Source organism: Ambystoma mexicanum, chromosome 8, assembly GCF_040938575.1.
Source record: "Ambystoma mexicanum isolate Mex_15411 chromosome 8, UKY_AmexF1_1, whole genome shotgun sequence".
Taxonomy (NCBI): domain Eukaryota; kingdom Metazoa; phylum Chordata; class Amphibia; order Caudata; family Ambystomatidae; genus Ambystoma; species Ambystoma mexicanum.
In genome coordinates, this window is record NC_090929.1 from 456,743,348 (window position 1) to 456,759,678 (window position 16,331).

The 16,331-nt window shown below is 46.4% G+C and overlaps 1 protein-coding gene across 3 annotated transcripts in view; it reads left to right on the forward strand.

The window, feature by feature from the left end:
• KLHL17 (kelch like family member 17) overlaps positions 1–16,331 on the forward strand; it is a 443,767-nt gene that overhangs the window by 133,177 nt on the left and 294,259 nt on the right. Inside the window, exon 1 of one of the 3 annotated variants that reach the window (XM_069610063.1) lies at positions 11,473–12,611. The exons of the other annotated variants lie outside the window; for them this stretch is intronic. Within the exon in view, the coding sequence (XP_069466164.1) occupies positions 12,606–12,611 (6 nt within the window). The 5' untranslated portion in view covers positions 11,473–12,605. Of the gene's footprint in view, positions 1–11,472; positions 12,612–16,331 lie in introns of those variants that run through there. 3 annotated transcript variants of the gene reach the window in all.

A 16,331-nucleotide genomic window follows, 5' to 3' on the forward strand; every position in this document is an offset into this window, starting at 1 on the left:
TTAGTGCGCCTTTTTAGGGTTGTAGTTAATTATTTTATACTGTTCTTGGGGCTGCATATGGCTTTAAAAAGTGGTTTTGAATGTGCAATCTTACACATGTGTGTTTTAAGGAGGCCATCTAACTGGATGCACGTTTTTACAGTGTGGCTAGAACTGACGGCCAGTGCTTTTGAAGGCGTGCTAGAAGATTTTTGGTTTTGGTTGTTAGGTGGTGCCGTAGGCACTGCCTATGAGCTGAAACTATTGGTATGGGAAGTGAGGTTTGAAGAGAGATAGGATGTAAGGAGGGGCAACATTCAGTTGCATCATCCTAGGTCTTGAAACATGGTATTGCCTGCTCCCCATCCTCAACCCAAACCCTAAAACATGCCTTTGATTGTAAAGATTTTCATATGGTGAGCCTAGTATATCATGGGGCATACAGTCACCTGGGCAGGGGCCGGGGAGGTCTGAGTGATGCAAAGTTAACTCTGGAACAGGATCCCATGGGTGCATTTGTGATGACAGTGGCATAGTGCTGTCTGTAGGATTTTATTTTTGGGTGACATCTAATTCATGGAAACTTCCCACCCCAAACCAGGCGTGCACAATTTATTACATTTCTTTTTATGAATTTGCGACCCCCAATTTAATAACATTGATTCCTTACAGACGCCCTCCTCTTTCGGGACAAGAAACACACAGGGTTGTACAGAAGGTATATTATTTAACCAAATGGAAATAATTGAATCAATTTAAAGATAAATAAGTTATACGACCATAAAATGCCAATAATGAAAAATAATCAACACACTATTCAACTCAGTTTTCAATGCTACATAGAGTCTTTGTAACACACACACATCACCACTTATTCGTTTTTGGGCACCCTGGATGCACATGCATCATTGATTAAAAATGCATGAGGGGCCAAGATAAGACTTTAATTTGTTAAAAGAAACAAATTAATTCAAAGCATCCCTGCTTATCCAATTCTCTCTACTTACCCATTATTGCAAATAGATACCACCCCCGTTACTCATAAGCATGTCAGAATTTCAACAGCATTCTAAAAACTCAATTACAACAAACTACTGGACCTTCCTGTATGTAAATAGCTTTCAGAAAGGAAAATGTATGTCCAACATGTATGCAAGCTAGATTCCCTTCAGTGATGTTTCTGTTTAATTACTGTGAAAAGCGTAACTTTCTCACTTTCAATGGGCAACGTTAAAACGTGACACTGAGTAGCGATTAATCACTTAGCTTAGCACAACTTAGCATTAACAACCTTATTCTGCTTGATGGTATCACCAGGAAGTGGCTTCAATTACTTTATTTGCCTAGGTATGCACTGTGATGAATCCAATGGAGTCATCACAGATTACCCGATGGTGACCTCCTCCAATGTGGCCAGGGGACGGCGGCCGCTACCTGATCTTGACCCTGGTGGCAGTTTTATGAGGGAGTATCACATGGGAGGAGACAACTACCAGAGAGATGTTTTGACTCCATTCATGAGGAAACCCTCTGATGCCTGAGTTATTAATGGCCTATTGTCATTCTAGTCAGTCCTCCACCTTTGGCCCAAACACCCACAACCCACACATATCACCTTTTGTTTCTAATGGGCCCCTTTGTGAAATCCCTCAGAAAAAACATTTTAGAGTTAAAAGTTCAATGAAATCCATGGACTGCAACTCCCATAATCACTTAGGCGCTGAGACGAGGAAGAGGATGAGAGAGTTTGTGCAAAGAAACAGAGAAAGGCGCTCGAAGTACAACATGCAGGCTAGTTGTTTTTCCCAGCCTTCAGTGCACAGGACATTTAAAGATGGCAACCACACTTTCAAGTCGCGCAGTGCAGGAGGAGACGCTGCCACCTATTTTGAGACTTACAAGCACAGGGCACACCGACGGAGCTGGCGAAACACAGAAGACCGCTGGGACAGGAAAAGAAGCACTGTGTGTGAGCAAGAAGGGCAGTGGAGACGCTGGGAGCCGCACACAAGCTCCTGGAGGTTGGACCGCTCGACGCAACTTCGTTCTCCAGCCCGGGCTGAAAAGGAAAGCTGGCATGTGACGGCGGAGCTGCGCAGGATGCTGGAAGAACGTATGCACACTCTGAACTGGAAAGCGGGTGAAGGAATCACACTGCAGATGCACAAGTGACATCTGAGATGCTAGAAGGAAACATTGTGTCTGCCCAAAGCAGCTGTGGACCCATGGGGTGTTCCGACAAGCACACCAACAATTGTTTGAATGGTACGAGATTGTTGATGCAGAAAATACATGAAGTTTGTTTGAATGCAGACAAGACAAAGTATGAAGGCAAACCCCAATCAAGTATAGATGCATGAAATGCCAATGTTGGGAGAAGGTTCAGTAAATGTTATCATAGACAGATATACCTAGTATCTCACAGTGTAGGCTGTTTTGGTATCATGTGAAATTCATAAAGAGCTCCTGGCAGGCGAGTACACCAGGCAGATGAAATTGAATATAGATTCCTAGCAGGCAAGTATACCAGAAGATCTGAGAAACCATAAGAAAAGTTCTGGCAGGTGAGCACACCAGGTAGTTGAAATTGTATGAAGATACCTGGTAGGGGTGTCTACCAGGTGATCTGCAAAGTTATCAGAAGAACTATAGAAAGGCTGTTAGAGAACTCATTGTTTAAACTAGAACTTTGTGAGTTCAGTGAAGACACAAAGGAACTGTTAGCTAAAGAGACATTTTTGCCATCCTATCTAAGAATACAGGGAAAAGGGCACCAGCCTATGGACCCAAGGGTCTTAAACTTGGAGAACATTTAATTTGCAATCATACTTATACTTTTGGTTTTGAACACTTTTTCCCAATATTAAGATAAAGACATTTTCTTGAACCTTTAGTTGTTTTTGCTTGCATTGTGACGGTCAGGATAGGGCACTTCGAGACAAGGACGGCTTTTCTTTAATTACTGACATCCTAATGCAGAGAGAGACTTAGTTTTAGTTTCTAGGTAGGGAAGTTGTTCTTTAGAATAAGGCTAGAGAGGTATTTTCCCAACTTTTTTAATTTAATAAAATGTCTTATCTTGAGAATATGACAACTTTGTGTCTGGATTTCATTTCTGGCCCCTCACAGTGCACAGTGAGATATCCTCTTCTCTTCTGTGCTTGTACATTGCACAGAATAAGAGTGAAAGGGTTCCCCATTATACACACTGTAGGATCTATTTCATCAAAACTATAATTTCACATACGCTTATGAAACGTTTACTTCTTTCATAGGATGTACAGTCAATTTACATACCTCTCCCTCTTAGTACTTACCAATAACAGACCAGGATTTTATCTAATTCCATTTATAGTATTGCTCCCCTCAGGATTAGATCATACTCGCGTATTCATTTATTTTGGCTGTATCACAGACAGGTGGACACCCTCTTAAGGACTGGTTCAATTCTCCCCCCTCTAGGAACAGATGGACATTAGTCAGCAAGATGGGATCAACTTTCCTCCACATACTGTCTGCTGTATCTCCCTCAGAAAAAGGCCTCGGACTTTAACGCCTACTAGGCCTCACAGGGATATGGCAATAATCCAAAATGAGTCCAAAAGGAGAGCAATCTATTCCTTCTCCTTCCTTTTGTTGTCCATTCTCCTTCTTCCTCTCCATCAGTCAGTGAGTGAGTGAGCGAACCAATCTGTCAATGTCCCACTTTGAGTGTGCGTTTGACTTTTCATAAAACATTAACCCTACCTTTTTTTTAGGTGTATAAAATGTCCCCAATCTAACTGTCCAATGTATGTGAGTGGACAGTGTTCCAAAAGGGACATCACAAACGAACCCCTGCGCGGTCAATGGGCATATTGCTGAAGCTTGGCAGTCTGATGGGAGTAACTTCTAAACCCAGTTTCCCTCCCATTTGAAATTATGCCATCTCAGGGATTTCTTGCATTAACATTGTAACATTCTGAAACAGTAAATTCCCCACATACTTTACTAATTGGCCCACCAGATTTCTCTCTCTGACAGAAATCAAATGACACACATTTTATCATAATAGGACAAATGGTTCACGACTTACAGATTTTGGCTCATAACTCACTTCTATATTCATATACACATTATGTTCCCATCTCAAAGCAAGGGGCTTGTCACTGCCAATGGTAAGACATAGGACTCACTGGTGTGCGCCACTTCTGTGCAACAAAATGCAAATTCACTTAAATTGCATGATTAACAATATCAGAAATATCCTGTTTGATCCATCTGATAGACATTTTCAAACTGAACATTTCAAAAGAAAAATATACTTTCTACACAATTTCCTGTAGGAATTATGAGCAAAATAGTACATCCCGGTGTGTCCCATTTAAAAGACTCACTTTTTTCTCACTTCTCACTTTACACACATTAAATGCAGTCATTTGGTTTTTTTTCCCACTACAGAACGACTGGTATTTTTGCTGTTGATCCAGAGTTGGAAGTATAGGTTTTATGACCCAGTGCCTGCCGGTTGATATAGTCTTTTGAAGTTTGAAGGAATCGGGTTTTATGACTCTCATTCCTGCCCCTCTTGGACCTGTCCTGGGTCTTACAGATTCTAGATAAACACTTTGTTTTTCCAGGTATTCTTTTCTTCCTTCAGGCGAGTCTGGGAGATTGAAATAGATTGGAGAAAGCAGATCCTGTGGTCAAGCTGAACCACTATTTAGGAGGTTAAGCCCAATACCCACATGCAGCCTATAAAAATGCTCCCTTAGGATTAATTGCATATTAATTCTCCCTATGAACTAGTGCCAGAGGACGTCATTATCTTTATGGCTGAGTTTCAGACAAATTCCAACTCCTTGAGAGGAGCAGGCAGATAAGTTCTGTTGCTGTATTGCTGCAGGGGGCTGGTGAATTGAACAGAATATCAGATGTCAGAGTTCAGCAGAGGCATAGATAGGGTAGGGCCTGAGGGGCAAAGCCCACCCAAAATGTGTAAATGCCCACTCAGCAGCGCTGTGTGGGCATTTACAGATATTTTTGTCAGTGCAGTGGGTCCAACTACATTAGCTTCAGGCACCATTTGCAAGACAATCCTGGCTACGCCTCTGGAGTTCAGTCCTGGCTTCATTTGAATTTGATCTCATTCACAATTGCCACTTTTAAATGTACGTGTTCCTGTTCCCTTTGATTTTCCTTTTTCACCCCACATGCCAGTGTATCAATTGTATTGGCTCCTCGCACTCGTATCAAGGGTCACATTTTCAACATCTGTAGGATTCATAACGCTGGTCCTGGATTTTTCTTTTTGCTGTCACTTTAAATTGCTGTTATTCTTTTATTCAGATTGAAAAGTTCTCCTTTTTAACAAAAGTTGCAGGATATTTTCTTGTACTTTAAATGTTTATTTCAGGACTTGTCACTGTATTTTGATGTGAGGGGACTTGAAAATATTGCACATGGTGTTTTCAAATGTTGTGCGTAGGCCACAGCTTAACTTCTTGCTTTTTTTTAAAGTAGCACGTTGATCTGCATATTTTCTTGGAATTAGATTTCCCTACGCTTCTGGTACATATAATTGTGCGTGGATGTTTCTGATAAGTCAGGCAAAGTACTAATATGTGGCATGTATATATTTTTCAGCATCAACAATGAGTGAGGCGATGTTAACAGTGCTCTCTGGGAAATGTTCTGGAGCCACTTGACTGGTTTAGGCAAGGTTCATTGTGGAAGCTTCATTCCTGTGGGGCTGTGTGTACTGTGTGAGACAGTTCATGTTGTGATGGGTGCAGGAGTTCAGGGATGAGAAGTGAATACAACTCTTACTCAGCCCCACATTACTACTAAAGTGGAAGGGATCTTAAATGTAAAACAGGCACAGCCCAGCAAATGTACCTCCTTCACCGCTTAAGGTATCGTAGGTCGAGGGCAGGATATACACTTCAGGAGGGGTGTGAGCTAGTACAAAAGCAGACCAAATCACAATATTACTATGGTACCAAAATAGAAGAATGTACAACCAAAGTTCTAGAAAATAGGGTACTTTAATTAACTAACAATCCAAACGGACTAATCAAACACTATAATCCACTCCTGTAAAGGAAAACACAGAGAATGCAGACTTGGGAATGGAGGGTACTCTGTGTTTGAAGACCGGGGTGCACCAGCAATTAATACAGCTGCAAATGTCAACGCTTTTGGAGATGTCCTTCAAAAGGTAAAGAGTTGGGTCCTACAAGTCACTGGTGACCTTTAAGGTAGCCTCGGAGACAGGACCACTTCAAATGCTTTTGAAAGCTTGTCCTGGAGGTCAACTGGCTTCTAGGCACTTTAAATAGGTTGAGTCGGTGTCAAGAGGTTTCGAGCAGGTGATTTCCACTTGATCGTGGACATCTAGATGGTTGAGTTGGCAATGGTCCAACAATGTGCAGTCAGATATTGGTGATCAACTCCAGTTCGAATGAAGTAACTAGGAAATGATGGGTCGAATCGGCATTTTCGTATCCGTAGTGTTGGCTCGAAAGGGTACCAAGATGGGAGGCAGTTTTTCAGTGGTGATCGGCTCAAACGTTGGAATGCAGGCAGGCGTTGGGTAGACAGCAGCTTGATGTCGGATTTAAAAAGAAGTGATTGTCAAAGGCACCGCCGAGTGCTTACAGCAGCTCAGTTTGCACCTGGAAGTGATTGAGCAAGTTCAAACTGATTGAAGCTGGAAAGCAGGTTCTAAAGCCAATGCTTGACTTCTGGATGTTGGGAACCCCATAAAGGGCCTCCAGCAACAGGATAAGTCCTTCTATGCTTCCCAACCAGGAAGGTTTCTAGAGAGCACTTGCAAGGTTATGACCCCTCCAGTAGCTGGTCCTGGGTACCAGTGGTCTCAGCTGCGGTAGGTCTTGGCTAACCAGCAGTCGTCCCAAATATTCCATTGGGATATTTAAGGAGAAGAGTGTACCTCTTTCTTGGAGATCTTGGTCTTCCCCTCTAAGGCAGAGGACTTTGGAGCAGACTGTACTTGCAACAAGGTTCCAGATGAATCCTTCAAGTGATCAAAGATGAATTACCCAAGGGGATGGTCTTCCTCCTTCCTTTATTGGTAAAAGACCACAGTGGACCCATTCTAGACTGCTGTAAAGGGGTCCAATCCTGACTGCTGTTTCAGAAGCTTCTTGCCTTGCGGTTGTCATACCTGGGTTGCTTTATCTGCAGGAAACGGGAAGGGGCACAGGATATTGATAGTTTGTGAGCCCTAGGAAACTCCTAGTGGGTGGACCCATCTCACTGGAAAGTCATCTACTCGGCTACTCTACTCTGCACCCTTCTTCAGTCTGCATCCATCAAAGAGTTTCTGTTAATTAACACCCTGGCGTGACTTCCTTTGACCTGGCAGAATCTGTCTGTTGAACCACTGGACTTCTCCCTGCCCCACAGAGGCAGCACCTGTCTGCCTAGAAGGTGACACAAATACGTGTGCTTGGTCCCAGTCCAAATGGTTTGTTTTGTTTCAGTCCTACTCTGTGAATAAACAGTAACCCTTGACCGGGAAAGTCACAAGTAAACAAGCTGATCATTAAATGACATTAGTAGGCGTTGGCCAAGATAAATGTGGAGCCTCAGAGATCACCATGTCATAACTAGACACTGCTTACATTTCGATTTGTCATCTGGAACCAGATCCTGGTGCCCACAATTATATAATTTAAGATCATGATTGCTCACAGTCAATAGCAGAGCCTGACTGCTGGACATTTGGCTTGCAGGAATGCACATGCCATTTTGTTACTTCCATGTTGCCAAATCACAAGGCAGCTGACGAGAGGTGTCCATAGACGGCTCAGCAAAGATACATGGATGCACTGTGCTTTACCTATCATAGAGCATTATGAAAGGGGGGGGCAAGGGTCTGAGTAGCATAGCTCACTTTCAGAGTCTGAGCATTTCCCGAAAAAAAGAAGATGGCTATTCCACACCCACAGGTGGTATTCCGTCACCGCTGCACGCTACCTGCCCTCCAAAAGATGATTGAAGGTTAGGTGGGGGCTTCTCTGAACTCAAAGTTTCACGTGGGACGACCGGCCTTTTAGCTTCATTAGTTCCAATGAGTCCAGAGTACTGTGGTTGGCTGGTTTATGAACTAATGAAAAGATAAGCAGTCTATGTATTATTGACTCTTGTAAGGGTGCAGAAGGAGGAGCCTGACACACAGGTGGCATGGATGTTGGTATAAACCTTTATTATACCAGAAAATAATAGGCATTGTCCTATAGGTCTGGCCAAGCCTCCGCAAGTGTTTCCACTGCTTGCCACCACCCTACCTGAACAAAAAGACGTGCCTGTATAACACACGGCTTCTCATTGCCTCAGTTCATCGAGCCAACATGTGTTGTTGGTTCTGCAGCCCAAATGTAAATGTAGCGGACACCGCAGATTCACGGCACCGCTTCTCGTCTTTGGAGGGCCCTGCCCGCAGAATTTGAGAATTCGCTCCCTTCTTGTCCTTTCATAAAGCAATTTACTTTTCTTATTTTGTTAATTCGCCTGTCTGCCATCAGTGTTCGGATAGCATTTGCATTTTCCCCCTGCAACTAGACACAATCACGTTTGCAGCGCTGCGTGTTATAAATTAAACCTATATAGTACTGTAGGTTCTGAAGGAGGCCAAATGCATTTTGGGAAATGTAGTTCAGCATGCCTTGCTTTCGGAGAGAGGAGCATGTATTCTGGCATGCGTGTGGAATGCATGGACCTGTGATGGCAAAACCTGGCACGTGTTTACGAGTGCCGGTGAGGCTAGACTTCACTAATGTTTAGCTGTAGATGGCCATACATGGCATCGCCATGACCATATGAAGCAGAACTTGGCTGTAGCTGGGTCATGTGATCGAAGTGGTGCTAAATAAAGCCCGGCGTGTTGGGGTTGTCTCTACTTGTCATGGTAGTCTTGAGGTTGTGGGCTTGGCGCTATGGGTGCCTTATTCCTGGTCTTAAAGCAGCTAGTGCTTTTTAAGGTTGTCTTCTAGCAGCCAGTTCTTTTTTTATTTTATTTTATTGTAACCAGGCGTCTACAGGTGCTTAATTGTGTGTTGTCTTGGCTGGGTTTTTTTTGGTAGCCCAGAGGCTGCAGTACCTTTGAATTATATTTGGTGCTACATGCAGGTTTAGGTGTAATGTGAACAAATCGAATGTTAAGACTGCTGGTGAACTCCTCTTGTAACCAATGGGCTACGGATACAGTTTTCATGGGGGTCTGGGAGCAGCAGTTTTTTTAAAGTTTCTCTATGGAGCTACATTGGCTTTCATTGGTAGGCCTTTGGTCGGGACCGTTTTTAAGGTAGAACTGGGATTACAGGTATTCATTAGTAGCATTCAGTTGAGGCATGAGATACGAGTAAGGGGGTCTATTAAGGTGGTATATGGCCAGCAGAAGATTTTGAAAGTAGCCTGCCCCACGGGTGAATGCCTGTAGGCCCGGGGGCAGGCCAGGTTGTGAGTATGGAATACTACGCGGCCAGGTGCCAGGACTTCCCTGCTCATCCCCAGAAGATGTGCCCTGCAAGGCCGGATATGCGAGTGTCTGCTGCAGGCCACTACCTTTATTCTGTCAGCAGCTTGCAGCGAAATCCTCCGGGGTTGGTACGCTGGTATGGTTTGACCGGCGCACACCCAAACCGATTTTATTTAGCAATGAATACTGAAACCGAGGTAGGCCCATCATGTTTACTGAGGATTTGACATACATGTTATACAGTGGCGGCTGCTATTGTGTGGTGAAATTGTGCTGCCCCGTTTATTAGACCTGGTGTTTCTAACAGCCACTACTACTGTCTGCCTCCTGATTTAAGATGCAGACCGAGACAGGAGCAGCGACGTCCCCAACAACACCAGGTACTAACTCCCCACCGCTACCCCCCCCCTTTTTTTTTAACTGAGCCCAATGCAAAAGGTGCAAACAACCGTATTAAGGGGCAGGCGGGCATAGGAAGCCTGACTATGACAGCCCCTCAACTTTCACAATAGCGTTAGCCCGTGTCCTTAGGCACTCTGACTAAGGAGCAGGCCGCCTGCCTCAGGTTCACGCTGCTGTTGTGGGGAAAGAAAGGGGAAGAGGGAGAGAGAGAGAGATTGAGAGATTAATACCATAAATGATCGGTATAGGAGCGTACTGTGGCATAGCATTTTTTTAACGAGGCATCAAAGGTAAAGCAAACATTTTAAGTGTTATTACTTGGCTTGACTGGCCTACATTGGTGCATCCAGTCTGGATATATATTCTTACTGTGGTATGGTACGTTTACTGGTAAAGCCAACAGAACTATGTTGGGATGTGTGAGTACCGGCATATACTGGTGGAACCAGCATGGACAGGTTTAGTTGCGGTATCACTTATCACTTATTGGCATCTTGAGCAAAACAAACAGTATGTTCTTATATGGGAATACTGGCATATATTGATGTAGCCAGCATGGACATATGTGGACACAGACAACATTAACATGTTTTTTATGCTGGCATATTATGTGGGCAAATGCAGTATTAAAATGCATTGGAAAATGCTTCTTTTCACTGTTGGTGACTTGCAACAATTTTATTTTCCCCTGTTGTGTTTCCCTACAAAACCGATTGCAACTGGCTTTTTATTACTCAATTGCTCGCAGAAAGTGTGCTGCAAAGCAGACCATTTAACCCATTATTTGAGAAAGAGGGTCCCAACTCCCCGGTTAGTAGGTTCCACTCACTGGCTAAACTCTGTTGCTCCTCCATATTAACGGGAAACATTTATACCCCTCCAATAAAAAATAAATAATTCACCACCGGCCACAAAATGTTAAAGCCCCTGGCATCCACGTGGTCAACATCTTGGCAGCAGGTGCCCTCCTATAAGTGTGGGGGGGCTTCCCCTTATTAATTTGACACTCTTAACTTTATTATTAAAGGGTAGGTTGTGACTTATTTTGACGCACATGCCAACATGCCCTTTTCCAGTCATAAGATGCTAACCCAGTCTCATTTTAACATTGCATTTTGGGACTTGTAGTTGTGTGTCTAAAGTGGGGGGAGGGCGGCAATACAGGACTACAAGTCCCAGAATGCAAAGTTTAAAGCAGGCCTCGAATAGCATCGTTCGCCTGGAATGGTAGGTAACATGTAGGATTTTTAATTAAAGCCAGGTTGTAGTGGCTGTCTTTGCCTAGGAGTTGAATGGGGTATGTGTGTCTATACCGTGGATGGACTGGCACGAATGGTGGCAGCACAGTTTGGGCATGGGACCTTTCCATCGCCCTCCCCAACTCAGACTGCAGGTGCTTTCAATGTGGTCCTGATGCTGAGGGTGAAGTTAGATTGGGGGACTGCGGGCGCTTCTTAAGGTGGACTGGGCATTGCTGCAGGTAACGGTGTGCCTGTGCTCTGGATGCTGCAGCTGCACCAGTAGTCACAGCCCTTGCCGCAGAGGCTGTATAAATAAGCGCGGCCGCTGGGAGCCTTGGTTGCAGTGCTCCCATGCATGGCAACGGGCTTCTCGAGAGCACAAGGCTGGGAATAAGGAATTCCCGGCGGGAAAGCCAAGGCTAGGGGAGAATAGGTCGGCGCCTCCTTAAGTCGCTGCCTGCACCTGGTTGGTTTCATCCGGGGGCTCCTGATCCCGAGACTGGAGAGAGAGAGACACTGCAGTAGCGTCCTCGGCACTGCCTTTGGAGCGAACCTTACAGGGGCGGGCGCCCCCCCCGGAAACATGACCTCCAGCACTCTGGCTTCCGAGGACGCTCTCTCATTAGTGAGACCCTTGTCCCTCCCCGAGCGAAGGCAAGTGTGAGTGGGTACACGACCCTCGGGGAAGCCCCCTGTCAGAGCGAGACCGCTCTGCTCCCATCCCCCGAGATGAGCACCTTCCCAGGGGGGGCGAGAATCCCCCAGCTCTGCTTTAGAAGCACGTTCTATGACGACCTGCCCCAGTTCAAAATCGCGTCCTCTTAAAGAGAAAGCGTCTCCGAGAGATTTCCCTCCCCAAAAGCAGAAGGGAATTCGAGGCGCGTGCATTCTAGGCACTACAGAAGGTGACCCCTCTAAATGTACCTCCACCTCAAAAGGAGAACTATCATAAAGGTCTACAGTGACCGCAGGGGAGACTATACGATCCCCTGGGGATTGCAATTTCACCTGCGCCCCCCCCCTTCTTCCCCCGCTTCCCCTTTGACCTGCAGCCCCTCCCAGGGTAGGGGTGCGGTGAAGCCTTTAGGGTTCGAGTAGATGGGATGCAGGTGAACCCCCTGGGAATGTGTAGAAAAACTCACAGGACTGCAGAGGCGCCCCCAAAGACTCTGGTGTAGGGGCGCACCAACCCCTTCTGGCCTGAGCGTACAGGACTGCAGTGCAGGTGGCCGCCGCAGTACGGCAGTGCTGCGAAGCCCCGGGACTGCGGGGGTTCACCCGGGAGCGCCTTAGCCCTCTTCGCGGGGACTGGCGCGTAGGGCGCCGAGGCCCCTCTCTCTCCCACCTTTAGACTGCAGTGCAGGGGCGCCACCCCACCTCCGCTCCAAGACACGTTCGCCGGATTGCAGTGCAGGGCGCCCAGCGAGCAGAGCCCGGCGGCAGGAGGAGGAGATGCGGGCTCCACGCGCGGACGCCGCCGGCTTCAGACAATAGGACATATGTCTGTGAGTAGCGGGGCTCCTCGTCCTCTTTCAATGTGGCGGTGGGGGAGGCTGGATCTCTCAGAACTGGGGGTGCAGGGACGGGTATCCTTCAGCGACGGCGGGAGGGCATCATCTCCAGCCCGAGGGTGCTTGCAGCGGAGGAGGCGGAGCGAGGGCACCACTCGGACCGGAGCCTGCAGGAGCGAGCTTCGGTTGACGGGCGTCTCAGATTTAGGGGATGGGTGGGAAGCTTAGAGCAAGTGTGCGGGCCCCTCAGGCCAGATGATGAGAGATGGGGGGGGGGGGGGTCAAATGAGAGGGGCAGCTCTATCCCACATTACTGAGGGCGGCGTGTCTGAGATCACAGGATGCGGTACGGGGGTCTGCGGGAGTCTGTTTGTGGAATTCTATAGCGTGAGGTAGTTGCTGTTTAGTGTGCGAGAGTGGGGGTGTTGTTGGTGGTGCGTCCCCAGCTTTGATAAAGGGTGCTGCTCACGGGAACACTATGTCCGGGCAGCCTGGATCAAATGTCCCCGGAGGTGCAGCTGCCACACGCTGGCCATGAGCAGGCGGGGCGGCGACTCATTGTTGGCTCAGAACGACCTGTTGCAGGCCTCTCCACCCGCTTCCTCGGCCTCCTCTGTGTATGGCGAGAGAGAATCTGCCGTGCACCCCTGCCCCTTAGCTACCGAGACCCGCGTAGCGCTGCTACGCGCCCACTCCCCCATATTCATTACCCAGGCACGCATAGCGGCTTGTAAGACCGGCGCATAACCATAGCGGGGCATATAACACTGAGCGTGTGCGGTGTAGAATGTGTGTCGGTGCGTTGTACTGTTATTACTGCACGTGGCATGTGTTTGCGCCTGTAAATTATGCTGCTGCTACTGCAGGGTGTTGATACTGAACCATTAACATGTGCCGATTTGCCTCTGACTGGCGTGTTCATTATGACGTCGCTCCACAGTTCCCTGTAACTAATATATAAAGCTTTGTACGCTTTTCCTCTCGGGCTTTACTCAGCGCATCTGTGCCACAGGGCCGATCTCTTTTAACAAATCAACCCAGTCTTTTGACACGTGTGTTCTGTAATTTGTAATGTTTCCAAGTTACAGGTCTGACTAACAAAAGGAATGGCTCCTTACCGAGGTGTGACAGGGTTAGTTGCCTTCTCCCCTTTCCCCACTACGCTTCGACCGCCCACAAATCGGCGGTCCTAAATAAATCTCAACCATTATTCCAGCATTGACAGTGAGGTGACAACAGTTGTATTCTCTCAATTGTCCACCAGGTGTCAGCGGTGCACAGGGTCAGATGATTGATTGAAACGTATCTCCTACCTGGTGGCGAGTAGGGATATATTTAAGGTTGCAAATATTTCTCACAAATGTATACGATGGGGCAAGTGTAGTGAGAGAGCCCACTCCAGCATACGAGGTTACACGAGATTCTCACCTTCCACCCCGCCCCCCGCCAGCGCAAAACGTTTGTTTAATTAATTGAAGTGCCACAATTTATTTGCACATTTTTTTATTAATATTGGGTAATACTCCATACAATTTCCAACCAGTTTGGTAGGATAATAAATGTCGTGTCTCCAATAGTGAGAGTCGAGCAAGGTGAGCTTTCTACAACACATTTTCGTGTTATATCGGCACACAAAAAATGCCAGCACTGCCACTGTAACGCAAATGTGCCCATAATAGGTTTTCATGGCCATTGTAAAACAGGTTCATGACGCTGGTGCTGCGAAAATGTCATCCTTGCCTCTTACAATTTGTCCATAAACAAAAGCATGTTATTTTCTTGTATGAGGGATGCCTGGTATCTGCTGCACGCCTGGAACTCCCTTCTACAACCTGGGAGGTGGGGGTTGGGTAGATTGGTGGTTCCAGAATAGGCAATTGGTGCTGGAGGGCAAGGATGGAGGATGTTAGCAGGATGCCCCACTTCTTAACGAAATTTAGATTCTTACCTATGATTTCTTGCAGCCTGAGGGTTCCATGTCTTAAAATCGCGGCAAAAATGGCCGTAGAGACAAAATATTGCGGCAAAAATGCTGTGGTTTTGCCGTCACAATCATGTAAAGGATGCAGGGGACACACCTGCTCACCGTAAATGGTATAATGGGGTACACCTTTACCGGACCACAGCATTTTTGCCGCAAATTATTTTTTCTGGCGACATTTTTTCCGCAATTTTATTACCTGATAACGGCCTGAGTACTTGTCATCATTACCAACTTTTGTAAATCTTTCATTAAACGGGGGCAGCCAATATGTAATCAGTGCCACTTTCTATTTGTCCATAAACAAAAAATAAGCCTTGCCTTATACACACTCGGAACCTGTTCACTTGGATACGCACACACCCATGCTTGCAAACATTTGCACCCCCCACACACATACATGCATGCATGTCGCCCTTATTCACACACAAGCCAATCACATTCCCTCACAGTTCAGCCTAGCCAATATGGTGTCTAACTCCAGGTAGGATCTGCATCCCACCACCAGAGAATCCATTTGCAAGGACCCAAGGAGCATCGGATTGAAAGGCCTACTTGGCCCTGACTCCCATCGCATGGGTACAATCATTTCTGTCAAATCGCACGTCCACAGTTAGGGTAACGCCTCCTCTCCATCTTTAGCCATCATATATGGCGTTCCGCAGGGGGCATGCATCTCGCCTCTCCTGTTCAACTTGTATCTCAAACCTCCGTGATTTGCTATAAAGCTCAGGTGCCTTCTGTAAAGACTGGAAGGGGGGGAGGGTTCTGTAGTCCTGCACTCTAAATGGCAGAGTAGAAGCACAGAGCATCCCAGCCAAGATTCTCTATAGGGTAGCAATGGACAAGCAATCAAGGCTTAAGCTCTCAGGAGGTGATGCAGGCTGGTTCTTAAGTACAGGTAGTCCCCAAGCCACCACAAAGGAATGTCCACACACTATTATGTGATAACACAGTTCTTTATATAAATCAGGTTCAATATATATACACAATCAATAACACACTTTGTACTCCTGCGATTCTCATATGGTAAATATGTACAATGTCTGTGGTACCACAGTTAACTCTTAACTCCAGTCAAATGCACCAACTACTGACAGTTTCAATGGCATACACATCAAATAGTAAATTGAATCAACAATAGACCTAGGGAGGAAGACAAGTTGGGTTAAACAATGGCAGAATAGTTCACTCGCTACTAAGACACAGTTCTGTGTGCGGATCCCCCCATCTGGGCAACCTGTAAATAAAGTGTATTAACAAGCCCAGTCCATATATGTTTAAGGTAGTCTTGTTTCCTGCTAAAATGTTCTACTACCACAATGAACCTGCATTTAGCAGAGATCTTATCTTTCAATGGTTCGTCGACGGGCCCTTCTTGAGTGGGCTCCCTATAACGCAGGAGCCACGGGTTGTTGAGATTCCTACAATGGAAGGTGAGCACTGTCATCGGGACAGCAGTTTCGGCCTTGCAGTACTCGTCTGCGATTGATCCTAGACGTCCTGCGAAGACGAGGCATGCAGTGCACCTTGATGACAAGAGTTTGTTGCTGCAAAGCAGATTGTTGAAGAACGTAGCCCCAGCAAGGGCATCGGGTCATCAGCATTTGCCGTTGGTGATCGGGACGCGACCGCGGCTTTCGGATCTTCGTCAGCTTCTTTGTGGACTTCAGGTGGGGGGAAGCCCACCAGTGGATTCACCTTGGCCGTCGATGACCTCAACTTTCTCCGGC